This window comes from Mustela putorius, unplaced genomic scaffold, assembly GCF_011764305.1.
Source record: "Mustela putorius furo isolate JIRA1106 unplaced genomic scaffold, ASM1176430v1.1 tig00003987_pilon_pilon_pilon, whole genome shotgun sequence".
Lineage (NCBI taxonomy): Eukaryota > Metazoa > Chordata > Mammalia > Carnivora > Mustelidae > Mustela > Mustela putorius.
The window spans coordinates 18053494-18081066 of record NW_025422126.1 but is presented as its reverse complement, the minus strand read 5'-3'; the positions used below and the strand labels follow the sequence as shown (position 1 = coordinate 18081066).

Genomic DNA, 27573 nt, shown 5'->3' with positions numbered 1-27573 from the left:
TCCAGTCCAAGCAGCCCAGCGATGGATTACATTTGCTCAAGGCTGTCCTGACTGAGTATGGGTAAAGAGAAAGTGGGACACAGAGGGTAAGGGGACTCTAGGTTAATGAGACCAGATTCTTTGGGTCAGGTCCAAATCTTCAGAAAGAGCAATTCAATGTATCAATACTGGGAATAGTTCAAGTTTCTCTACAACAGCAAAATAATAGTTAGCTTTTGTTCCCTCACTAGTTTGGATATAGCCAAGGTAATGACAAGGCTTATTACACTGATACATCCAGGTGAAGCCCAGGGGACTACTGCATGCCCTATTAAGGATAGTTCTCTTGGAATGACCACCTCAGCCCCATGGATAAATGTAATTCACTGGAAACAAATGGTCTTCCTGTCCTACTTTTTCTTCCTTCCCATTTACTTAGTATTAAATAAAACAAGATAGAAGAGAGTGAAAGTACTCGGGAGGGAAATCAAGTCCTTCAGTGTTGTAAAGAGAGCTTTCCATTAGGAGGAGAAAATGCCTAGAGACACATGAAAGGAGAAGCCAAAATGTCTAAGACTGTCAAATCTTTTTTTCTAGTCTTCGTATTTGTTTATATAAATATGCACACATACATACGCAATGACATTTATCCAGGAGAAATAAGTTGAAATGAATATTAAGAGAAAAGATATGAGAGGAGACAACGGCAATGTAAACCATTTCGAAATAAGACGGCTCAGTAGTTATTTCCAGTGTGCTTCCTCTGGAATTGAACAGAGGGGCTGGGGAAAGGATCACTACTCTGCTTTTACAGATACTTTTGACATCAGCTGTGGATGTCCTCCTTCTTATGAGCTCCCACTGCCCTCCTCCTCATTGCTTCCTAGAGTCAGAGTCAAGCATATTTACTCTGCAAACATCTGGGCTGGTTCTATAGCCTTAAGCAAATAATCCATCCCAGGGAGGGGCGAAAGGAAGCTCAAACAGCAGCAGAAAACCTGGAGTGTTGCCGTACATCTCATTTGCCTATGTTTTCTATGCTGAAACTATGCAAAGGACAGGACCTAGTGAATTCATGCCAGGGGTGATTCTTCCAGGGCCAATTTACCTGGCAGGGGAGGCAGTTTTCTGGGGCATGCTGCCCTAGAGCTGAACACTATCATCTCACCTGAAATGATGACAGGGCCTTAGAGACACTCCCTCACTTCTCCCTTTTCCCTCTACCCCAACATTTGGAAAGGAATAAGAACATTATATGTATCCCTAACACTCTAGCTTCCTGAAATATTATGTTGTTGTTTTCCTTTTATGCAAATTTTTTTCCCTTCTGTCAGATTCTAGCATAACTTGTCATCTTTTCATATTCCCACAGTGGACAGTCTAAATGTGTTTCAGAGCAGAGACCTCCTGATGCCAGGAGAAGTGAAAGACAGTCCTAAACAGGGAGGTGCTCTAAGAACTGGAAATTCTCTAAACCCTATTATCGTGTGAGTTTATACCAAGATGGTCCACCTCTGAGATGGCTAAAACCTCAACAATGAATGTTATTATCTCCTGTCTCAGCACGGCCATTCCATCCGAGTCCTCACTGGAGTCTGCATTCTGAAGTGCTTATGTCATACCCCATGAAGGAGAGGCAAAAACATTCTGAGCCTCCCTGTCTCTCTTTGGAAAAGGGCTCTGTAATCAAATGAAATAGACAGATCGATAGTTCCCCTGCAGTGCTTGAAGGAAGGAGGGTGGTACGTGGTTATTTTTACTGTTGCAATGTCATGATATCAGTTACGTAAGGTATTAATCCACTTGAGTAACTGATTTTCACCTAGTAGGTGTAGCATTTAATTTTAATGGGTATAAATGTTTCATAGAGCCTTCAGAGAATCTGGTAATGGTGACGTCATAGTCATGAGGAACTCAGATTTGAAAAGCAATCCTAAAATGTGATGTCTGTGTTAACACTGTTTTGCCTTTCATTGATTCAATTATTTCTTCCTTCATGTAACACTCATTTTATTAAGCAACTACCACGAGCTAAGCACTTACAAGACTCTAGAGATAAATGGGTAAAAATAACTTGACTGATGTCCTTGAAAATCCATAGTCCACAGGAGAACAGAGTCAAAAACAAAAACAAAAACAAACAAACAAACAAAAAAACACAGATAATTGCAATGGAAGAGAAACCCTATCCCAAAGGAAAATTTATGTGTCCAATTAACTCCTCATTTGATATCAAAAAACTACAGCTTAAGCCAGTGCAAACAGTATTAAGAGTAATATAAACTAAATAATAGTCACCTGAACTGAGTGTTCAGAAAGGACTACACACAGTTATATAAAATTCAGAGCCACAGAGAGAAATGATCTATCTTTCTAGTATGAAGCTAGCTAGTTTCATAGTGATAGGACTGCTGCAGTAGTCTTCTCTTCACTCCTCCCCAGAGTCAGTTTCAGATTAATGTTCTAACTTTCATTTAGAGATATTCTAAAGCAAGTAAAAATAATTACTTATTACCCTTGCTGAAATTACTATGCCTCAAACACTGCAGCAGTCCCTTCCCATTGGTTATGCACAAAATTCTCCCAACAATGATCTTTCCATGGTACAGATGAGGAAAATGAGTCTCAGGGATATTAAATAATAGAGTGATTTAGTGAAAATTCTGAGGTCAAAGACTTTAAAACCTGATTCTAGCACTAGCCAGTGTGACCTTGAAGCACCATTTTACCTCTTTAATCTCCATTGTCTGTAAAATGAAGATAATAATAGAGCACTTCCCTTCCTATATGGTGCTGTGAGAACTAAATGAGATAATGCAAGCAAAGCACTTAGCAGGCATTCAATAGATTCTATTTAGCATTACTGTTCCCCAAGTCTACTCATCTTATAAAGTCCTTTTATGGGGTATTTTCTACCATTCTCCACCTACCATCACCCTTGTTTTCTCAACAGCCAATTCTGGAAAAGTATGTAGAACAAAATCTAGTAGTATCAATGAAATTAATTCAATGATATAATTTCTCTGCCTTAAAATTCATATTCTCCCATGGTTCTCCCTAGTGTTTAGATACACCAGACAACTGGCTTTAAGTGTCTTACCTATATGGTCTTGTACTTCATCTTTAAAAATGTAAACAATAAAGTCCACACTGGAGCCGAACTCAGGGTGATTCTGGAGTTCATGCTCTAACCACTATGATCTCTGTCACCTGCGATAAAATCCAAACCCACACACTCAGAATACAAGGAACTTCACACACTAACCCTATTCTAACTCTTTGACCTTTTATTCATGTTTTGTCACATATGTTCTCTTCTCCAAAACCCCAAATTTCTTACAATTCTCCAAACAAAGCTGACTCCTTCCTACAATTTCACTCCCTAACACATGCTGCGTCTCCCCCTGAATTGCCCCTCCTTGCTTCTTTAATCCATCTTTTCCAACCCCTATTCCTATTCTAGTTGGCAAACTCTTACTCAGTTTTCAAAATCCAAATCTAATGTCAATTCCTCTTTGAAACCTTTCCAAAATTCTTACATTCTACTTTACATCTGTCCAAACTCATAGTTCTAAAGTATTTTGAGTTACCTCCAATACTGCCATATTATCTCATCACCTATCTCTTCCTACTAAGCTTGAAGTTTTTGAAGACAAAAACATGTCCTGTTCAATATTCTACTCTCAGTATCCAAAAGTGCTCTGGGACTGTAGATTCAGTAAATCAGTCAATAAGAGGGCAAGGAGAACCTTTCTGTGTGTAGGCTTCCCTGTTTTAGGGACCATGGGGTGTTCCAGAAAATATGGGATAATCTCCACCCTAAAGAACTGAGAGTCTTTTTCTTTTATTTTTTAAAAAGATTTATGTGTTTATTTGAGAGAGATTGCATGGAGAGGAGGGGCAGAGGGAGAGGGAGACAGAGTCTCAAGCAGACTCCATGCTGAGGGTAGAACCTGACATGGGGCTCAATCTCATGACCCTGAGATCACAACAATGGATGCGTAATCGACTGCGCCATCCATGTGCTCCTGACAATCTTAATAAAGGTATAAAATTCATTCTGATGGAAACTGCAGGAGCAATCGGCTATTTTAAGGTATAGTTATATCTATCATCCAAATAATAAGGCCCAGATTTGAATAAGGGAGGAAGAAAGCAACATGTTTCTAGTTCAGGCTTTTAGAATCCTTGGAAGAAAATGTCACAAAATATATTCAAAGAATGTTAGATGAGCAAGAGAGAAGAAAAGGCAGAAGTGGACATTATGGATCAAATTAGCATAGCCAACATTACATGCTCTATGCTCTTCTTGGAGATTTTCAGTAAATCCTTACAAAACAAAGACTCGAGGGGAACTTGGGATGGCTGGGCATGGAGCCTGCTTAAGATTCTGTTTCTCCCTCTTCCTCATCACCACCTCCGGGGAAATCAGTGAGCACTCTCTGGAAGGAAGTTAGGAAGGCAGGCAGACAGACAGACGGACTTGAGAAGCTCCACAGAAAGCAGTTTAAATCTACTTAACTTATCTGACCATAGAGCCATTTATTCATGAACAACCTATGGTCATTCTCACTTTCTATACAGTTTGCCAACCAGTTTTATAAAAGCATATCAAACAGGAAAAAAAAAAAAAAGGAACAGGGTGCCGCGGTGTCTCAGTTGGTTAAGATCTGCCTTTGGCTCAGATCCTGATCCCAGAGACCTGGGATCCCATAACCCCGGGATCCCAGAACCCCGCATCGGGCTCCCTGCTCAGTGGGAGTCTGCTTCTCCCTCTGCCTCTGCTCCTCCCCTACTCATTCTTTCTCTCTCTCTCACTCTCTCTCAAATAAAAAAAAAATTTTTTTTAAGTAAAGGAACAAAGTTATAGATTTTTGAGTAACTTATAATAATTTCCTGGAATCTTATTATAAGAATTTCTTAGGGAAGTATTTTGGAAGTCTGACAAAAACTGAGTTCAGCTAATGTCTTGTGATCAGACTAGAAATGATTAGCTTCAGTAAATGCCACAAATATAAAAGAATATAAACCAGATTCTTAATTTCCTTTGCTTATTTTTCCAGAAGAATCACTAATTGCTGTGAGTATATTCTACTTCTTCTTTCAGCGTGGTATAATATATACGTAATACATATGTGTTACTAGTATGACTTAGTAACAGGACCGCTTGGGTTCCCTGGCTCTCTGCTCTCAGTTTCCCTCAGTCCTCTTCTTGTCTAGCATCCTTTTGTTGGCCAAAAAAACGAAGAAGCTGCTCAAAATCTTTTGTAAGGCTGCTGTCCTTGCCCATGAAATACATACATATGATAATTTAGTAGTTATATACAAATATAAGTATTTATGTATATATAGAGAGACAAAAGATCCAATAGCTTATAATTTCTTATAAAAGGGAGGAAGGGGAACCAGAACTATCTCATAGAACAAAGGCCACAAAGGGAACAATCTTGGGAGTTATCAGTTCAAATTCTTGAACTCTAGAGGAAGAAGTCAATAGTAGAGGCATACTTAACTTTTATTCCTGCCACAAAATACTGAAAAAATCTTGCAATGTCCACCTAATCTTGTCACCATATTCCCGGTAGGTGGATAATACCAAAATAAGGACAAACTATTCAGCAGAGCTAAGTGCTCTGGAAACTTGAATCACTATTTCAGCTAATCCTATGTTTCATGAATCATTTTGAATGGATTCCTTAACATAAGAATTATTTATTCTTAAAAATGTTACTTCACCACTTAAGGCATAAGGAATCTTTTTTCTAAGCAGAAATCATTTCTTCAGCAACTATTATCACAATCCTGGGACAAATGTCTTATTCTCCACTCCCTCAGTATTCATCTCTGCAATGTTCAGGTCAATGTTAATAGAGAGCTTTGGCATTTATCATCAGATCATTTTATGGATACAAACTTGGGTGTTATTTCCCTGGATGCTCCATTCGGATGTGTCTTGTTAGCCCTTTGGTTTTTGTGTGTCCTTAGCACACAGACAATACCACATGTTGACAATGATTCTGGATTTGAGGTCCGATTTGAGGCAGTGTTTTGCCTTCATTTGACTTGGGCACAGGTTCTATAAGCCTCAGATTTTGCATCTAGTGCAGATTAATAATAATATGTTTATTTTTTAAAGATTTTATTTATTTATTTGAGAGCAAGAGAGAGAGCAGGAGCAGGGGGAGGGAAAGCAGACTCCCCACTGAGCAGGGAACCCAATGCGGACTGGATCCCAGGACCCTGAGATCATGGCCTGAGCCAAAGGCAGCTGCTTAACCAAGCCTCGTAGGCATCCCTAATAATATATTTATATGAGGCCTTCAAGGCAAATATGAATTTGCTTCCTTTCCCTAATACTCCCAGCCCACTCCCCTGCATCAGGCACCAAACCAAGCATAGGAAGTGCACATAGTCATTGCCCTTAGAGTGTTCAAGGCTTCGTGCAGAAGCAGATTTGTAAATAAGTTGTTAAAAATACCATGCAATAAGTGCTATGTTAGACAGCTGTCGTGAAGGTCAAATATAATAAAACAGATGGAAACACCTTGTGAGATGTAAAAGTTCTATTCCAAGGAGAGCTATTATCCTCCCAGGATTCTCCTCTTCTTAGTCACCAATCCCAATCCCATGTTTTTTTTGTTTTTTGTTTTTGTTTTTTTTAAGATTTTATTTATTTATCGGGGGGGGGGGAGAGAGCACAGGCAGACAGAAAGGCAGGCAGAGGCAGAGGGAGAAGCAGGCTCCCTGCTGAGCAAGGAGCCCGACGTGGGACTCGATCCCAGGACGCTGGGATCATGACCTGAGCCGAAGGCAGCTGCTTAACCAACTGAGCCACCCAGGCATCCCCCAATCCCATGTTTTATTCAAGCTTTCAATCAAGCTGGATTCCTCCACCAAGGCGTCTCGGTGGTATCAGCCAAGGGGTGCAAAACAGCCATGTCTTCTAATGCTCCCTCTTTATGAAATTGTAATCTGGGCTTTATGGTAATTGCTGGAAGAAAATAATTTCCGGTTTGGATAAAAAAAATCCTCTAATCTTAGTTGAAGCACCTCAACTAAAGTCTAGAAATTATATAACCACCCCCCCCATGGATTGTGATCTGTCGAAAAAGCATCCTGTTGAACCCAAGCCTAGTTAAAATAGAGCCAAGTGGTTCTCGTTCCACAAGGATTTTTATTAGGAACTAAATGCCTAGTAAGAGATGATCTCTGAGGGAATTATCATAGAAGCAGGCAGCCAGTAGCTCATTCCCAGCTACTAAAAAGGGAGGCAAAAATCCACTCCACCCTTGTTGGAAGGGTTTCCTGGGATTGAACATGTGGCATTAGCTGTTTTGCCATATATGCAACACACATATTAATTGAATTTTGTTTATACGTGTTATTTTAACATTCCCCAGCCTTTAAGGCCTCGTTAATCTCCACTTTATTTGCAAATCCTTCCTTGAAATTTCTTTCCCCAGTGAGCAACCTTTTCTCTGCATTCCTCTGATACCAATAGGCAAGGACAAATGTCGTTTCTTTCACAATAGTTTTCAGATCGGTATATTCCTTTCCGTCCTCATTTTTTTCCACACCTGTTATCATCTTAACACCGTGTCCCTGCACTATGATAACAGCTTCTTAAATCTACCCTAGACACCACTCTTTTTCTTGTTTCAATCTTCTTGGTTCCTTATTGCCTGAAGGACTAATTAACTTAACAGATATTAATTAGGCCTTAACATATTCCTGAAGTACGACCAGGACTGGAGCAGACAAGGAATAAGGTCAATGGATGAATCTGCAGTGAGGTTTTAAAGCAGATTTTGGCAGGCTTCCTATATTTAATTGTTTTTGTGGAGCTCCAGAAATATGGAATGCCTAAAAGATTAAATAACACAAAAGAATTCTTACAGTTAAAGAATAACACAGAAAAGAACCCATGAGTATTTCGTTATATATTCATTCATTTATTGATTGAGTATGTAGATTACATATGTATCTAATAATTAGACCATATCTCTCTGGTTAAATATATTAGACCACCTCTCTATACTGATAAGAAGTCCGAGGTTAATTATTAATTAGTTATTAAAATAGCAAAAGAAAGGAAAAGAAAGAAGATCCTTGTAGGTCATGGGTGGCCACAAGGCATTTTTTTTTTTTTTAAGATTTCATTTATATATTTGACAGAGAGAGAGAGAGAGATCACAAATAGGGAGAGAGGCAGGCAGAGGGCTGCCCTGCTGAGCAAAGAGCCCGATGCAGGGCTTGATCCCAGAACCCTGGGATCATGACCTGAGCCAAAGGCAGAGGCTTAACACACTGAGCCACCCAGGTGCCCCAAGACATTTTTATAGTAAACAAGAAAGTCCAAACTCTTAACCTGCTGATGCTTTATCCATCCCCATATAGGACTACTGCTTATCTTAGAATATCCTTTGTGGATTCCTGAACTTATGTCACTGCTGTCTTTCCTAGAGGGTAATGCCTACTGCTCTTTTTGGATTTTGCCATAATCTACTAATTTTTCCAGGTGTAGATACAATCTGTCTCCTGAGGCAAGCATCATTCCCTGGCCACTTCCCTCCTGCTAGAAATGATCTCTTCCTCTTGTGAAGTTTTGAATCCCTTGTGATCTGTACTCTACAGTTACCCAATGAACTACTTGCTCCCATGCTCCACAATCTCTCATTCTCCTTGTCCTCAGCACCCTTCCAACTGTCCATCTGCTTCCTTCTTTCAAGGACCTAGGGAAAAGATAAACAACCTCTTTCTATCAAAATACTAGGAATAACTCATATTCCTAGCTTTCTACGTGCATCTTCTCTCTTGCCTGTTTTGAGGGAAGTCTCATGTCAGCAGCTCTCCACCACAGTACCAAAACATACTGATCAATCACAATCATTTGCCGAGGTATCACATATCACTTGTTACCAATATCAGTTGAAATGTCAAAATTTGCAAAATAGTTATCCTTGACATTACACCATTCTCATTCAATGGCATTCCAAAACAAGAGAGAAGATAAGTGTGCTACACATAAGACAACTAGATCATAGCATGGAGGGAAAAAGAGGGGCTAAAAATTGCTCCATGCTCTTTATTTATATGGTAGTATAAAGTGCCTTCATCATCGAGGCATCCAGTATTATCCTTGCCAAGTGTAAGTGCCCGGGTCAACCTATGCTATTTGAGTTAACAACCAAAGAGTGATATAAGGTGCTTTCTTGAGACTTCAAAGTATATGATTAAGAAGAATGAAGACATATGGTAATAGAGAACATAAATCAAATGACTAACTTATCGACTTAAAAATGCCTATCATCACCAGGTAACATCTGAGGGCTTGAAATAAGGACAGCTTACTTCAAAAAACAAATATGGGTGGTGTACTTTCATGAAAAGTGAATTGGAAATCATGAGATGGTATTGGTTCCACGTTGTCATTTTCTCACTGCTTAACTTTGGGCAAATCGCCTATCTCACAGAGCCTCAGTTTTATTTTTGAAAGAAGGACCAAAACATGGATCCTATCTAACTCTGACAATCAGTTTTCCTAAAGTACTTTATAAAGCACGATGCAAATATAAGGTGATAGTGCTTCCAATTATTGTGTCACTGGAGGTAATTCATTTCCATTTACTCAAGTGTCTTTGTCTATACGTGTGTTTCTAATTCATACATAATCACAGCCATTTAACTTGTTTCAGCAAGATAGCTATTTACATCCATTTATGGTGTAACTGGGGAAATTTATATGGATGATTCTGCCATTTTCTTATATATGGTGTATTTCTCAGTGTAATTGTCAAAATCAAGATGTCAGATTTTAGGCAAGGCTCAGAAAGAAAGTATTCCACCTAATTTAGAGTGTCTGAATGTGAACAATATCAAATTCCTCATTATCTTTTTAAAAATGTATTTCCATACTTTGTAATTCAAAACAAACTATGAAATGTGCAGAAAAATGGAACTGCAATTGGAAATTTTCTGCTTATAATATTCTTAATTCATGAAATTCTTTTACTGGCCTAGTATTTTCTGTAGTCATTCCAAAGACATATTTGCTAATGACATTACGAGATTTTTAAAATTTTTTTAAAGTATTTTTTTGTAATTTTTTTGTAGGGGCGCCTGGGTGGCTCAGTCATTGAGAGTCTGCCTTCAGCTCGGGTCATGATCTCAAAGGTCCTGGGACTGAGCCCCGCAGTAGCTCCCTGCTCAGCGGGTCTGCTTTTACCTCTGCCTCTGTTCCCCCTGCTTGTGCTCTGTCTCTCTCTCTCTCTCTCTGTCAAATGGATAAATAAAACCTTTAAAAAATATATATTTTATGTATTAGGAAGCTCATAATCTTACTATTCCTCTCTCCTGGCTACTTCTAAACTCAAAATCATAAACAAGAGAGGTGTAGTAATGAAGATAATTTTTTCATGAAAAGAATGTGCTAATTTTCAACGGATATATTTGATTATTCTGATACCCTAAATCTGTACAACTCATGAAGGTACTACTAAACCATGTAACAAAAGAGGATAAAGGCATAGTTTTTTTCATTCAGTGAAGTATTCTGAGGATTTTAATTGTTTCTATGGCCTTAATAAAACCCTAACCAATTTTCAGGAAAGAACCACACCGGCCATTCAACAGTCATTTTTAATTTTTTTTTTAATTCAACAGCCATTTAAAATAAACACAAAAATTCTAAATTCCATAGACTTTTGAATGGTCAAACTCTCTTTATTAACATTTGCCTCCTAATGATGGTTTGCCATGGCAGAATGCTAATTCCTACAGGTTTTGGCAGATGAATAGAGAAACTGGGAGAGGTCATTGAGCTGGCATTCAGAGCCTGCTTGAAGTGAATAAATTATTTATGTGTCATGCATGGAATAGAAAAAGGAAGAATAAACTTCTGAGAATAAGGGTAGCTGGTGTCATTTTGGCAGACACAAACTGTAAACAAAAACAAAAAATGCAATCCTCAAATAACATTATCAAAATGTTCTTTTCTCCCTCCCAGAAAAGAACCAATTGTATAGTAGAAAGAACATTAGAAAACATAGTTTTATATTTGGCAAAGGGTTAATTGGTGCCTGGAAAGAGCACACTTTTTACAGGTTTTTTTGGCCAAACTATCCTTTCCAGATGTAGCAAACCATCTGTTCTGTCTCTCTCCATTCCTCTCTCCTCCTTTTTCTCTAATGCCTAAAATATTCAGTGGGGAAGGTCAAGTGCTATGTACAGGTAAGGAAAAGTTTGCTTTCTCTTGTCTTACCTCAGGGCCCTTAAGGCAAATGTATAATCCTGATCCAAAAAAAAAAAAAAAAAATCTCTACAACAGCAACAATAATGGTTTTATCTCAACTGGTTGTAAGATTTGATGGTGAAGTTTGTAGAGGTGCTGTGCTTTCTAAATTACCCTCACGTGTACTACCATTTGGATTCCTCCCAGAAATCATGTGAGGTAAGCAAGGGGAGGTTTATTTCTTCCTTTTTATGTGAGAGAACAAAGAGGCACAAAGGTGTTAAGTGATTTGCCCACCATCACTCAGGGCCAGATCATACACCCACATTCTGGGGCTACTATCAACACTGCCTCCATAAACTTCCATCACTGAGAAATTTCACTAAAACAAATACACACACACACACACACAAATATATATGTACCTACATACATACACATATATGTATATAAATTACCAAAAAAGGAACAAATCCTTTGATTTTCATAGTAGAAATGAAGATCTATGTTTTTGTACTTAATTAATTAAATATCTTTTATTTGCATACACTGAGCACTACTGATTACAGTAAGTTCTATGAAAAGTAGATCGATCCATAAAACAAAAGAAATAGGTTTTTTTAAAATATTGAATGTTTTTTAATATTGGATTATTTTTAAAACGTAATTCTAACAAAAACAATCAGTATAGATTTTTTTAAATGAAATGCATATATCCACTCAATTATTAGTTCAAACATATTATGGAGTGCATGCACTGGGTACCCTGGCTATAGCAGGATAAGAAGAACCCTAGTTCTAACCTAGTCAAAGTTAGAAGGGTCAGAAAAGCATTCAAGGCAGGGTCAGAAAAGCATCTCAAGAAAAAGCAATTAAAGTAAAATCTGAAAAACAAACAAACAAACAAACAAAACCTAATAGGAAGAGCTTAGTCAAAATGCAAGGAAGAGACATCGAGGAGGGAACACCATGAAAGAGCATTTCGGGAAGATGTAAACTGTGGAATATTGTAGAATTTAGTGAAGTGGATGCAATCACTAAGCAGACAACTTAGCATGGAAAAAGACCACAGACCAAACCCGATGGAACAACCAAAAAAATCTTATGGCTTTACCACATAAAATATTTTACTTTACACTGAATTCCCTGTTTCTCAGCCAGAGCTCAAAACCACATTAGTACATTGATTTTCTGAAATGCAAGATTCACATGGAATGAAAAAACTAACACTCTTAGATACCTTCTCCTTACAAGAACCTTTCACACTTGTATAGTCTGTCTCATTGAATCCTCACAACCACCTTTGCTAAATTACATCCTCTCTGCTTTTGATCAAGGCTTTCAGACTATTATTTTCCAATCATCCAGGATGGGAGATCCAGGATTAGAACCCAGATTTTAGGTTCCTTTGTCTACTGAACTTTGAGGACACCATGCAATAGTCCCGTTAGCTTAAGAAAATCCCATTTGTCCAAAAAGTGCTTATTAAAATTTTCCATTCTGGAGGGAAAAAAAACCCTGTCATAATCCAAGGAATGAAAGGAAGTACTCAGATTTGGCCTCCATTTCTCTGGTGTCTCCTGCATCCATTTCCACTGGTGTCCACTTGTCTGTCTTGTGCTCTCTCTCCCATATGACCATAGACACTACGAGCAAAGGCATGGCCAGCCGCAATGTCAGCACTCTGTGCAGACTAGCTGGGTAGAATAGCTTCCTTCTCGCACATTCATCCAAAGTCTTTTCAATGTGCCATCATGTTTTTAGGCGCCACTACATGTGATTCCTGTCACCATTAATAGCCAGAGTTATGCTCCATCAAAACCTCTCTATGCCGGAAGCAAGAATCTTTCTACAGTAAAGCTTGGTAGGATAAATCCAGTTAGGCTTCTAGTTTCTAGCCCATGCTTTGTATTAAAAGCGGCCTCAGCAACCTGAAAGATTAATTGTCCTTTCCGACATACCTGTTTCTTATCCTGCTGGTAGGAGAGAAAAGGGATTGTTGGCAACAATCCTCCCAATGAAATCCCATAAATAGTCTGGCCCATTTCTTCTGTGCCATGTTCCAGAAGTTAGTAGACACCTGGGAAGAAGAAAGTAATGCACTAAAAACATAAAAGGTGGCAGGTCAGGTTAATGCAAAAATGTAGAAACAAATCTGCAAAGGAAAAGTTAGGTTGGCAGGGCCTATTCTGCTACTGGAGATGCACGTCAGCCTCCAAACCTGGAAAGAATTTATCCATCCTTTGCAGGAAGAGGGGCAGAGGAGGAGGACATATCTCGTTCCAGAATTCTGAATGACACGAGGTTGCAAAATATTGGGTAGATTAAATAGAATGAGATTTCAGAGGAAGAGCAGAAAAAGGAAGACCACAAAGAGGAAAGGGACAGATGTAAAAAACGAGAAGCAGGATGGGAAAGAGGAAGCATCCTGTCATAGGAGCTGCAGAAACATGGGTCTATTTTCAAAGGAGTAGGTGTCTCAGGCAGAGTGGATCTGGCAGTCCATGGAAGGTGGGCTCCAAATACAATTCAGACCCCTTCCTGGAAAAAAGCAGTTCAGTCCTCCAGCAAGGAGGCCAAGGGAGCAATGGGAACCCAGAAAGAAAGGAGAGCTTCCTGCTAGAGTTTCTCAGTTTGGGAAACACCTGCAGTGTCATCACTTTGGGGATGGAGTGCTGCAAAATGCATAGATCCTTGGAACCCAATCCAGACCATCAGAATCTTCCTGGGGTCCTGCCAGGACAAATAGCGGACAAATGCCCTATATGAGTGTTAGGCATGATTAAGTTTCATCAGCCCTGGCTGAGATGAGAAAACTGGGTAGCCAAAGCCTTTTGTTCATAGACTGCTCAAGGTTCTCACTTGGTCACACCATCTAGGACAGAAAGAGATCCCCTCCCTACAGAGATCTTGGATTCCTTTGTCATGAGAAATCCCCAATATCCCCCACACTCTCTCCACAGAACATCCCTGAAGGTCTGGCCACATCCTCTGACCACTAGTGAGGTTCCTGAGAGAGGATCTGTGGTTTCAGAAGTTGTGTCATATTTACTGGTAAGGAGGACACAGTCAGGACCTGAGGCTGTGGCACCAATTCCATCTTCATCAGAGGCGCTTTCAGACCCCAGGATGGAAACCAAAATGGACTGCTAAGAGAAAGGGAAGAGGGGGAAAGGTCCTAAGAAGTCTAGTGAGCCAGAAACACGCATCAAGACCCTAACTGGAAATCAATATGCGAGGTGCCAAAGGCAATATGCTCTCTCATAGAATTGTGATTCAAGCGATAAGCCTAAAAACAAATTTGGGAGGAAAATTGGGGTGAAGTAGAAACGCTCTAATTAATTAGAAATTTGTGTATGTGTTCAATGAATTTCTATTTTCCAGCAGATAAGCCAGGCTAACTAAAACCATGTTCAAAGTCTGGAGTTGCGAAAGAAACCCCTAGTCAAATACACCAATAGTTGGCTTGCAGGATAAAACGTGAACTGGAACCGCTGTCTATTTCCTGGTAACCCTTGACTCCTACCCTTTTCCTCCCCTCTGATGACTGGGCTGGTGAGTTGAGGTCCTAGTTCTACCGTTTCCTTTCAGAGGCCGCCAACTTCAAGAAGCTCGTGCCCAGTACCAGGCACTTCTGCACACCGCCACAATACTGCAAGGCTTGGTTTCTAGCTTTGCGGCCTAGCCAGCCCCTGCACTCCTGGGCGGGCTCAGAACTGCTGCTACATCTCCAATAGTCTCCATCCTTTCTCCTCCCTACCGTCCCCTGCCACCCAGTTTCGAGGTAATGATAAACCCAAGGCCTCTCTTTAAGACCTCTGCCCGGGGTGTCCTCTGAAGCCTTCTTTCCTGAAAGACCAGGAGAAGTCCTTCCCAATCCGAGTCCCGTCACCCAGCACTGGGGAACCTCCGAGTTACCTCTGGTCTCCCTTCTCTCCCCAGCTCCAACGGAAAATCCGTCACGTGGGCCCAGAACGAGAAGAGCAGCCGGGGGCAGCACCTGTGGCAGCGGCTGTCCATCCACATCAACAAGAAGGAGAACCCCAACCAAACGGCCGTCATCAAGCCCTTCCCCAAGAGCACCGAGAGCCGCGGCCTGGGCGCGGGCGGCGCGGGCGGCGGCGCGGGGGCCGCGGGCGGCGCGGGCGGGGGCGCGGGGGGTGCGGGCGGCGGCCCCGGCGGGGCGGAGCCCCCGGACGCCGGCCCCAAGGCGCTGTACGACGTGGCGGAGGCGGAGGAGCACTTCCCCGCGCCCGCGCGCCCGCGCTCGCCGTCGCCCATCAGCACGCTGAGCCAGCGCGCGGGCTCGGCCAGCCGCACGGACGACGACGTGCCGTCGCTGCACTCGGAGCCCGCGGCGCGCAGCAGCTCCTCGCAGGGCTCGCTCATGGAGCAGATCAGCAGCGTGGTGACCCGCTTCACGGCCAACATCAGCGAGCTCAACTCCATGATGCTGTCCACCGCGGCGCCCGGCCCCGGCGTGGGCGCCCCGCTCTGCTCGTCCTACCTGATCCCCAAAGAGATCCAGCTGCCCACGACCATGACGACGTTCGCCGAAATCCAGCCGCTGCCCGCCATCGAGGTCACGGGCGGCGCGCCCCCCGCGGCGGTGGCGGCGGCGGCGGCCCCGCCGGTAGGGGGCGCTGCCGAAGAGCCCCCGGCGGGGGCCGGGCCCGAGGCTGCGGCGGGGAAGCCGGACCTGGAAGAGTTGGTGGCTCTCACCCCGCCGTCCCCCTTTAGAGACTCGGTGGACTCGGGGAGTACCACCCCCAACTCGCCGGTGTCGGAGTCGGCCCTCTGTATCCCATCGTCTCCCAAATATGACACACTGATCATAAGAGATTACACTCAGAGCTCCTCGTCGTTGTGAATGTCCTCGGAAACCACGCTGGCTTCCGCCGACGGAGCCGAGACCTCCCGCGTTCACGCAGACCCAGTGACAAGCATAGTCGCCTGGTTAAGACCCGAGGTGGAAGATGCCAAGTGCACCCGCAACGGAAACATGAGATTAATAGTGCTATTTCACATCAACCGACGAAGACACCAACCACAAATCTTCTGGCAGATTTTCTTCTAGTGGCCTTAGAAAACACGGGCTTTTAAGAAACACTGCTTATCTTTTTGAGGGCTGACAAGGAGTCTGTCGAACGGGTTCCATACCAAGTGCTTTGCTCTAGGGAAGCAATGAGCGTGAAACAGCATAATGGAGGGGGAAGAGCATAGTTAATAAGCAACTGTAAAAAGTTTTGTTTACTTTAATTCTTTTCCCAGAAGATTCTTTGATTCACCAAACATGAATGTACATTTTCTAACAAACTCAAAATCTGGGACCAAAACGTCAACCTTTCTCTTTCTCTCTCTCTCTTTTTTTCTTTCTTTTTTCTGTCCTGTAAAGACCTTGAAAAGCAGTACCTGGGCCCAGTATTTACTGAGGCGTTGTTGTGAGTGTGTCCCATGCATAACACACAACGGGATAATGTGTGCTGCGCTGACGTGTGCAGGACTTTTACCAGAGACATTCCTCTCCGATTTGGTTTGAAATCCTCTTCCAGAAGCCTGCATCCAGGAGTCCACCTAGTTATTTCAATTCACCTCCATTAACCAAGAAAACCAGTGGAAGATTTCTTGACTATTTCACCATGTTGCCAATCAATACTGGAGTAGCAAAAAAAATATTTTCTGGAATACTGTTTTGTAATTCCCTCACTGGGGTACGTTGTGTAGCTGGAAATTCTCTTTATAATAATAATAATAATAATAACAATAACAATAATAATTCCTGAGCTCCAGCTTGGCTATCTCTTTCATGAAATGTGGCCACTCCTCCTTACGAATGCTGTTCCATTAGCATTGCCAGCTAAAATATTAATATATGCATTTGGGCTTCTTCATTCCTTTTCTTTGAGAACCTGATGCACAAAGAGCTCCTCTGTTCTTTTCAAGTCCCACCACTGGAAGAATGGTCTATAGACCCACTGAAGACAGCGTCTTGATTGAAGGGACTGTTGTTCGAAAAGTTAACACAATCTTAATACACTGGAAATTTTAAACTGTGTCAAGTCGGCTTAGCAGAGATTTAGCTATGCCAGTGAGCAGTGATTTTAACTTCTCTCTGCTGCTTAAATAGGGCAGCTATGAACTATGACAAATGTAGATTTTTCAAAGCAATACAGAATACTAAAACAGAGGAACCTTAATGAATATAAACCACACAGTCTTTCTTAGCCATTCCAAAAAGAGGCAAAGCAATTATTAATATTTCCTTTTTAAAATAATTAATATGATTTTGTGCACTTCATACTGTCACTTTTTAAATACTGCAGAAAAGAGATTTAAAGATATAATAGAAATACATGTGCTTTAATAGGCTCATATAGGTAGTATTCATAGCTCGAGACCTGCATCCACTGTCATCTCTTTCTTCTTCCCATTACAGCTCTCCTCAGGTGCCAAATGTTTCTTTTTGTTTGTTTGTTTGTTTGTTTTGGTTTGGTTTTGGTTTCGTTTTTAATTTTTAAATAAGGATGGTAATAAAAGGAGGAGGTATCCTATAAATTTACAGTTTAGTTGATCTAGCCTTATACTAAAGATAGCCTTATGAAAAAGATTTGCTGAGGCAGAAGTATATTTTTAGCAGAAAGAAAAATAAATGAAACCTTTTTCTTTAGCTCAATATCCTTATTTTGGCATGTATTTTTTATTGTATATCTACTTTAAAAAAGGAATTGAGGAATGGGAATATATCCATTCACATAACTTACCATTCCCCAGTTTTAAAATTTATAATACGTATACTGCTTGACTTTCCTGATACCTGTTCTTAAATCTTTAAATCAAATCTCCCAGTATAAAATATTAAAAGCACACATTAATTTAGTAAAATATAAATTTTCAAAAATCAAACTTCCCATGCCAGATTTGAAAATAACGTCATCAGAGCACCCTGAAACCCAGTTCCAATGAGACTCTTGAAAGAGTGAATTTAGCCAAACTTTATGGTTTCATTGAAAGCGAATGTCTGCCTCTACTTCAAAAACAAATGTAAATATTTTGAATTTTGAAGCATTAACAGCCCTCAATCCTCTTGAAAAGGGTGACATTCACCTGGGGATTACCATCTTGATTTCTTAAACATTGAAACCTTTCCAAATATTGTCTAAATTTTAAATTTGCTTCTTAAACCCTTTGGTTGATTTCCATTTTATTCTGTATTGACCAATAGAAAAACAGTTTTAAAAACTTCTTCCATGAGCAAATTCCTCTTCTAAATTTTTAGTGATGTATTTCGTTAAAAAGTAAGTGTACTTACTGGAGTAAGTAATGAGAAAATTCATCAGAAATTAAAATTTAGTGCAAAATTAAATTTCCATCTGATAATTCTATATGAAATTATGATACACTGTAATAAGAAAAATAATTTATCCAATTAAAGGAAAACAATATGTATTTTTCTCTGTGTTTCTGCACCCTTTGCCATTTCATTCAGTACATTGTATAATACATAATATTATTCGTAATGCATTCTTGGGATCTTTTATTTTGGAATGATGCTAGCTCTGTCTCTTTGCCAATTTTAATACCAGGTTCCAAGTAATAAATCTACAAGGAGAACTGAATATTCATTCTAGGGCTAGGATATGAACTTCGCAATTCATTTGGGTACCTATTTTCATTGAATTTCCTTGAAAACAGTCTGTTCCTGGTGTCCAGTGATAATTCAGTTGGACCAGCATGACCAAAAGGAAGGGGAAAGCACAGTGAAATGCTAAGATTCAGAAAAGTGACCCTACAGGACAGTTGGGTCCCAGGATGAAAGAAAGAAGACCCAGTTTGATCAAGTTATATGGACCATCTAAGCAGTCCACTCACTCTTCTGTTTTGGGAGAGGAGTAGGGGCAGAGAAGACCCTAAGTGGATTGGGAAGAAGCATCTCTCTGGGTGAGGGGTGGGGAACAGAGAGGGAGGATGCAGAGGAAAACCATATGAGATTTGAAAGAAGCAAAGAAAAACAGTAAATCCCCGAATGTGCTAATCCTTGTTAGTCAAAGTCTTTCCCAAACTTCTGCTGTTCCCAGCAAGCCATCAGGAAGACTAGGAGCTATTTCTGACTGTGAATGAGTTGTTACAATGGCTCTGCTGCAGTTCTGTGACTTCCAAACCAGGAATTTAACACTTTTTAAGAAAAAAACAAAAAACACTTCCTATGCTAGTCTCCCAGCAAAATGTACATGTTTTGGAGACTTCAAAAGTATTATCTGAGTTCACATTTAGCCACAGCTTCTTAATAACCCTTGAGCTGGCAGAATCTCTATAGTTAACCATTTACAATTTTATACTGTGAAAAAATACAGATCAGTGAAAAGCATAAAGATAAATCAAAATTCATTCTCAAGAGGGTCTGAGGCCTGGGAGATTCTCTACTATCTGTTGAAGAATGAGGTATGTATAAAATAGTTGGCTGAATTTCACTGATCTTCCCAATGTGAACAAATATACTATGTATATTGTGTGTATTTCTAGAATTCAATGGCAGCTGCTGGTGGTGTTGTAATTAGAAATCTATATAGAATATAGATGTTTTAGAAAGATGGTGCCAATCCTAAAAGATTTGTGTGGGCTACAAGTGCTTGTATTTACTTTTTTCTGCACTTTAACTGATTTGGCTTTAAAATTGTGTGCGCGTATCTGTTCTTTTTTTGTTGTTGCAGCTTGTACTATTAAAACAATAGAGAATGTTAAATTATTTTGATGTGAATTGCAAATGATTTTTTTCATAAAGTTTAACATTTTTATCAGCATTGTTTTGCTTTGTACTTGTATAAATGTGTTTCTTTTAGCATTTGAAAGTACCCTTGCCTGTTTCTCAGTTGTCTAAATCATGTTATAGTTGGTGTTTGTGAAGTCAGTTACTTTTTGAAAAATATTAAAAAAGAAACTATGGTATGACTTTAAGATTCTTCCCCTTAAATGTTTAGAATGTTGTCTTAATAGTGTTTTTCCAAGACCCAGAGAGCCATACTATTAATTCATCTTTAAATTCTGAGTGATCTACACATTTGAATAATGGGATTTACATAGTAGCCTATGGACAATAGATTAAATTAAAAATGTAAGCCAACCACAAACCAACCAGAGCTGCTGTCCTCAAAGACATCTACAAACATCTTTTAAGACATATTATTTTTTTTAAACAATGAAGCATGTAGGGATTAAACCTTGACTTTGTGTCTGGAAATATAAATACAAATTATAGTTCCACAGTTATCTGTGTTGATAGAGGTTACATCATAAAAATAATATAGATTATGGGTGTTTATATATCTGTGTATGTCTGGTTGTGTATACAAACATACACACATCTATATAGACATTTTACTTTTGAGTCCATCTATATATGTGTCTATGTGTGTATGTTTGTGTGTGCATGTATGGGCATATCTGTATAATTTTATGGGAAAAAAAATTACTTGTCAAATCACTTTCTACTTTGATGGATTCTTAAGCAAATTTACACTCCTTGAACACAGGTTATCTAAAACGTAAAAGCATGATGTGTGGAAGAGAAAAACAATGTAGATTTTAAAACATAGCTTCTCTCTGCTTCACTACATTGTATTATTTATACACATATAATATGTATATACATATATTCTTATACATATGGAAATTGATACAAAATATGTTTGATCTTAAAAAAGAAAACCATTTTGTGTGCTTTGTCAGATTCTACTGCTTCAGTGTCTTCTATTCTGAAGTAATATAAATGGGCATATGTTTATATAAACTTAGGGTGGAAGTGAGATACCTGGAACACATACAGCAAATCATTTTCTAAAGACCAAATGAGTCTTCTAAGACTCCTTAGACTCATGGTAGGCCAGTCAAAACCAGCCAATGCAATAGAAATAACAGTGAACTAAAAAATCCATCACCCTGGTGCATTTGACCTTGGAAAATTACCTTGAGCTCTCTATAACTCAGTTCCTCTTTTTTTAAATGCAGAAATGAATTACAATAACTGGTGGGATTTCTTTCATTTCCAGCATTCCTGGTACATGACAAATGGTCAGTAGATAAGAGCTTTTATTCGTGGCAACATGGAATTTATTATATAGTTAATATTCAGCTTAGAAATGTTATATCTAATATGTTTGTGGAACTATAAAAAATTCTTGTCCAACTTACAGCATATGTCACTGGGCAGGGGTGGAGAGGAAGCCTATTGAGGTTGGAATTCATGCAACCTTAGAATTGTCCATCTAAGATGACTTAGCCAAATGATCTTAAACACCACAGAAAGAATGCTTTTCTTCTGTTATCATCTATGCTGGATACTGGTTAATTTTTTGGTTATACTATACATGAATGATCAGTTTTTAAAAAATAAGTCTCAAACATTTACTGTTTAAAGGTAGTCAGCTAGATACATAAGTAAGTAAATAGATGGAATTATATTAATGAAATTATCTTCTTAAATATAATGTTTTTATTTTTTCTCAAAGTATTTTGAAATTCAGAATTAGTTACTACATTTTATCCTGTTTGTTATTTTTTAAAGAAGATTTTAGTAAATTCTATGAAGGAAACTTGTAGTCTCAGCCTCTGTGACTATTCTTAGAGTCCTAAACAAAAAGTATTATAGGAGAACAGCCACATGAGCCAATATTTTTAATTAGCTTTTACTCCAGACCAAAAACATTTATTTTTGCTGTGACATATGAGTCTTTTGAGGGACATGACCCATATAAACATTTATATAAGCAGACTAGTTATGTGGTATATATATCAGACACATTTGGCTTATTTATATATAGCTTGTAAAAGAAAGCTTTACATAGCTATCGTGTTTCTGTAACAGGACAAATGTTAAATAATAAATTATATGAATGGTATGCCCATGAAAATTACATAATGTAGTAAATTGGCATTTCTAAACTGCTCAGTAGTAACAGGTGTTTCATAAAATAAAAGATTTTAGAGTTTTAAAAGTTTGGAAAACACAGTAACTCTAAGTTAAATGACTACATTTGCTTCAGAACTTGCCACTCTTTTTTTTTTTTTTTAAGATTTTTATTTCTCTATTGGACAGGAAGAGAGAGAGAGAGAGCACAAGCAGAGGGAGAAGCAGGCAAAGGGAGAGGGAGAAGCAGGTTCCTCTTTGGGCAGGGAACCCAACACAGGTCTTGATCCCAGGACCTCAGGATTATGACCCGAGCCGAAGGCAGATGCTTAGCTGACTGAGCCACCGAGGCACCCCCAGAACTTGCCACTCTTTAAATATGTTAATGTACAGTAACTTTAGAATGTTTTTTTTATTACTATTTATGAGTAGTCTCCTCTGAGTAGAGTTTCATAGAATGAATTTTGAAAATACTATGATATAAAATTTATAATTTGTACACATTTTTCTTCTTCAGTCTTGAAAATTAGTTGCTATTTCCATAATGATCTCCTAAGGCTTTTAGAGAAGAAAAAAAAAGGATCGGTAGTGTCACCTTCAGAGCCATTTTATTGAGCCATGGGAAGTCTTACTCAATTTTATTATCCACTTTCCTTCTATTTTCTGATTCCTCAGGTCTCTACCAGTACATTAACTTTACTCTCAGGGGTCACATTGAGAATTTGATTTTTTCTTTTTCTTCTCCTTCTTTCTTTTTTTGTTTTTCTTTTTTGTTTTCATCGGATATGTTGGATGGCTTTCTCAGTTCCAACAGCTCTGGATGTGACACTATAGTATTGGGAGATTTTAAGGAACCAGTGAACTGTATGCCAGGTGCAGTAGACGACTATAAGAGTGCTATCCAGAAGTTATTTTAGAAACTATTTTCAAACTTACCTAAAAAAGCAAAGTTATATGGGTGTGTCTATAACATATACCTTAATAATGCATTTCTACTCCTGCATATTCAGAATAATGATTTCAACTTTTACTTACCTGTGTATTGTGGTTCTCTCTGTCACATAATTTCTTTCCCTAAAGAGCTCAAATCATATCATTAACCCTAGTATATCCCCCTCACCCCACAATCCAAGGAGGTATTAAAAACTGGAAATGTACACAGAGAGAAAAGTTCTTATTCTAGGAAGGCAAGTACCAATCCTAATGATCTCAGAGAAATTGAGCAGCAAATTTAGGAGAACACCCTAGCTAGTTCTATCTGGTCAGTAAGAGAAAAGCCAGTAGAAATGCTTTCTTGCTCTTTGTATTATAACAAAGAACCCCAAATTCAATTCTTAAGAAATAAGTACCCAAGGGGTGCCTGGTTCATTTAGTCAGTTAAGCATTTGCTTTCAACTTGGACTTGATCCTGGGATCCTGAGATAGAGACCTGTGTCTGGCTCCCAGCTCAGTGAGGAGCCTGCTTCTCCCTCTGTCTGCCACTTCTCCTGCTTGTTCTTTCTCTCCCTCTCTCTGTCAAATAAATGAATTAAAAAATCTTTTTAAATAAAAATAAAAAGAATAAAAAAAAAAAGAAGGAGCCAAGATACAGCCATTCCAAATGGACAAAGTGGGGATGAGGGACACAAGAAAAAGAAGTCACGATGACTAGGCCAACAAACAGATAAAAGTTTAAAGGAAGCTAAGACCTAGAGAAAAAATAATGCAGTTGTGTTACTGAGTGGTATCAAACAGCACCATCAGTTAACCCAACCCTCATATACACAAAAACCCTGAGAGAATAAATGCTAACTAAACAAATGGGTATAGGAATATTGTCTGACAAGAAGTAACTCAAAATGAAATTAATTTAGAGGGCCGAAAGGGACATTTTGAATTGATAAATATCTACTCGGGAAACACAACAATCTTGAACCTATATGTGCTCAACAATATGGCTTCAAAACATATAAAGACTAATAGAAATATGCACACATAAAAATCCCACAATCATGATGAACCTTTTTAATATATTTAACTCACAAATACAGCAAGAAGCTGAGGGAAAAAGAAAAAAAAAGAAGTAGAATTTAGAGAATTCAAGTAACATGAATACCAGAAATAATGAAATTTATTTAGAGTTTTGTTCTTCTTAACAGATAACAGACATTCTTTTCATCATCCATGAAATATTTATAAGCATTAAATTTAGATTTAACCACAAAGGAAATCTTAACAAATCCCCAAAAGTAAAAATCATATAGTCTACATTCACTGACTAAAAAAATGAATTTTGAAATTTAAAAAAAAGATATAGAAAAGAAATATATTAATTTGGGATCTCTTTTCTAAGAACTTTCTTATGATGAAGAAGAAAACTAAAGTTACTACTTACTTCAGAATGAACATTAGTGAAAACCCTGCATATTAAAATATGTATAACCACTAGTGTACTCCAAAGAAAATGTTTTACACTAAATGTGTACATTAAAAAATAGACTGAAGATAAATTAATTAAACATTCAATTGAACATGTTGAAAATTAAAAAAAAAAAAGAAAATACAAATACTGATTAAGACAGAATTAATACAAAAATACAAATATCTTGGGCGCCTGGATGGCTCAGTGGGATAAAGCCTCTGCCTTCGGCTCAGGTCATGATCCCAGTGTCCTGGGATCGAGCCCCGCATCGGGCTCTCTGCTCAGCAAGGAGCCTGCTTCTTCCTCTCTCTCTGCCTACTTGTGATCTCTGTCAAATGAAAAAAAAAAAAAAATACAAATATCTGGGGTATCTGGGAGGCTCAGTTGGTTGAATGTCACACTCCTGGTTTTTGTTCAGGTCCTGATCTTGGTGGGTTATGAGATGGAGTCCTATGTCTGGCTCTGTGCTCAGTAGGGAGTGCTTGAAAGACTCTCTCCCTCTAATACTCCCCCCCATTAAATAAATAAATCTTCGAATAAAATAATATAAGTATCTCACAGAAAGTTAAAAGTGATCATTAAAATTTAAAGTCATAATTTGAAAAACCAATACACTAATGAACACATGTCAAACTTAATCAAGTAAAAGAGAGAAATCGCAATGAATATTAGTAAAAAGAAAGGAGTCACAGCTACATGTATAGAGAGTACATATAAGAAAATACTAGGTAGGGCACCTGCGTGGCTCAGTGGGTTAAAGTCTCTGCCTTCTGCTCAGATCATGACCCCAGGGTCCTGGGATTGAGCCCTGCATTGGGCTCTCTGCTTGGTGGGGAGCCTGCTTCCCCCTCTTTATCTCTGCCTCTCTACTTGTGATCTCTGTCAAATAAATAAAAAATAAAAATAAAAATAAATCTTAAAAAAAAAAGAAAATACTAGGTAAAACATTTTACTAATAAACCTGAAAATATTGATGAATATTATTCTAGGAAAACATAAAATCAATTGAAACAAAAACAAGCAGAAAATGCAGATAAGCCAAAAATGATAAAATATCATGTGAGAAATTTTTTAAATATCTTACCTTAAAAAGCATTTACCTAAATACTTGAATTTTATTATAGAATATAAATACATAACATGGAAAAACATAGAAATATCTATAACTTATTTTTTGAGGCTTTTATAACCTTGGAAGACGAATCAAACAAGGAGGGAAATAGTTATAGGCTATTCTCATACACAAAGATTTTAAAGTTCCAAATAAACTGTACATCAAGTTGTGAAATTTGACAAACTAGTAATTCTTCATAACTAAACATAGTTCATTCTAAGATTTTAAGTGTTGTTCAACATTAGAAAATCTATTAACTTAGTATACTATCTTAACATAAGAGAAAACTATAATCTATATAATAAATATGATAAAAACAGTTGTTAAGTCAATACCAATTCCTGATTAAAATTAAAGAAGTAGCATGGGTGCCTGGATGGTGCCTTTGGCTCAGGTCATGATCTCCCTATTCTGGGATTAAGCCCCTTATCAGGCTCCCTGCTGTGGGGGGGAGGCTGCTTCCCCCTCTCTCTCTGCCCCTCTCCCTGCTCATACTTGCTCTTTCTGAAATAAATGCATAAAATCTTAAAATAAAGTAAAACAAAGTAGCAGCTAAAAATAGAAGGAAAGTTTCTTAAGATGAGAAAACTTCTATTAGAACTTATAGCCAACATGATATTAATAGAAAAATATTAGAATTCCCATTAAATCAGGAATGAGAGAAATATGCCATATATGCATAATTTCCAAAGTGTGACTATGATTAAAGTGTAAGCATTAGTTACATTGAGACAAGTGGCTTTACCTGGGGTAACTACAAACAACTGGACTTTCCTCGGCAAACCAAAATGGCTCACTCTAACTCACAACTATTTTGTATGATACCTGAAGAGCTAGATAAATTCTAAGTCAAGAAAGGAGAAAGCAGATTTTAATACTTTAATGAAAGAAAGAAATCTACTATAAGCAGATTCATCAACCTATAAAATCTAAAACAAGGAATAAAATATTAAATGAAAATCGGAGAAAGACAACTATCATATGATCTCCCTGATATGAGGAAGTGGAGATGCAACATGGGGGGGTTAAGAGAGTAGGAGAAGAATAAATGAAGCTAGATGGGATTGGGAGGGAGATAAACCATAAGTGACCCTTAATCTCACAAAACAAACTGAGGGTTGCTGGGGGGAGGGGGTTGGGAGAGGGGTGTGGGGTTATGGACATTGGGGAGGGTGTGTGCTATGGTGAGTGCTGTGAAGTGTGTAAACCTGGAGATTCACAGACCTGTACCCCTGGGGATAAAAATACATTACATGTTTATTAAAAAAAATTTTTTTTAATTAAAAAACAAATTAAATGAAGTGTAATGAAAAAACAAAAAGGGAAAAAGTAGTGATGAGTTTGGACTTCGGGCAAGCAATTTCATGTCACAGATTGCTTGTGAACACTGTAAAATCTGCTAAGCTAGCAGAGAAAATTAAAGACATAGACACAGTAATTTTTTTAATTGTGGGGCAGGAGGAACAGTAAGCTATGCCTGACAAAGAGGAAGTAAAGGAGAAAGATGTGGGCGAGATCCATATGTTCCAAGATATAGAAAATAATTGTTCTTTTCAAAGAACAGAATTTTAAAGGATCAGTAGGAGCCAACCAGATGCATACAGAAGAAAATGGTTAGGCATAGGGAATAGCATATCCACTGACATAAGAAAGTGCATGGTATGTTCAGGAGTATTCACTGTTAGTTTAATTTGATTAGAACTCACTGGGACAATTAAATGAGAAAATGTACAGGAAGTGAAGAGCACGGTGTTTAGCACAGAATATGTTCCCTCAATGTTAGCTGCTACAGCAGCAGTAGTCATATAGTGATAGTAGTGTTGGGTATCCAGATTTAATAAAATACTATGTAAAATATGAAGCACATAATAATACACTGATGCAAAATTGGTACTGTTACTTTTATTCCTAAGCATTTATGCATCTTTCTTGAACAGGCGGTACATAAA

The 27573-nt window shown here is 38.6% G+C and overlaps 1 protein-coding gene and 1 long non-coding RNA gene across 4 annotated transcripts in view; one reads left to right on the top strand and one right to left on the bottom strand.

Moving 5' to 3' along the window:
• Window positions 1-15214, bottom strand: part of LOC106006943 — a 30507-nt gene extending 15293 nt beyond the window's left edge. The window contains exons 1-2 of the long non-coding RNA XR_001181314.2: window positions 15128-15214; window positions 13171-13289 (exon numbers count right to left, since the gene is read on the bottom strand). This is a non-coding gene — a long non-coding RNA (uncharacterized LOC106006943). The remainder of the gene's footprint in view (window positions 1-13170; window positions 13290-15127) is intronic.
• Window positions 1-20851, top strand: part of GRM5 (glutamate metabotropic receptor 5) — a 530405-nt gene extending 509554 nt beyond the window's left edge. For all 3 annotated transcript variants that reach the window (XM_045071440.1, XM_045071437.1, XM_045071438.1), the window contains one exon: window positions 15152-20851. In XM_045071440.1, the coding sequence (XP_044927375.1) occupies window positions 15152-16079 (928 nt within the window). In that variant the 3' untranslated portion in view covers window positions 16080-20851. The remainder of the gene's footprint in view (window positions 1-15151) is intronic.
• Window positions 20852-27573: the final 6722 nt, after the last annotated feature.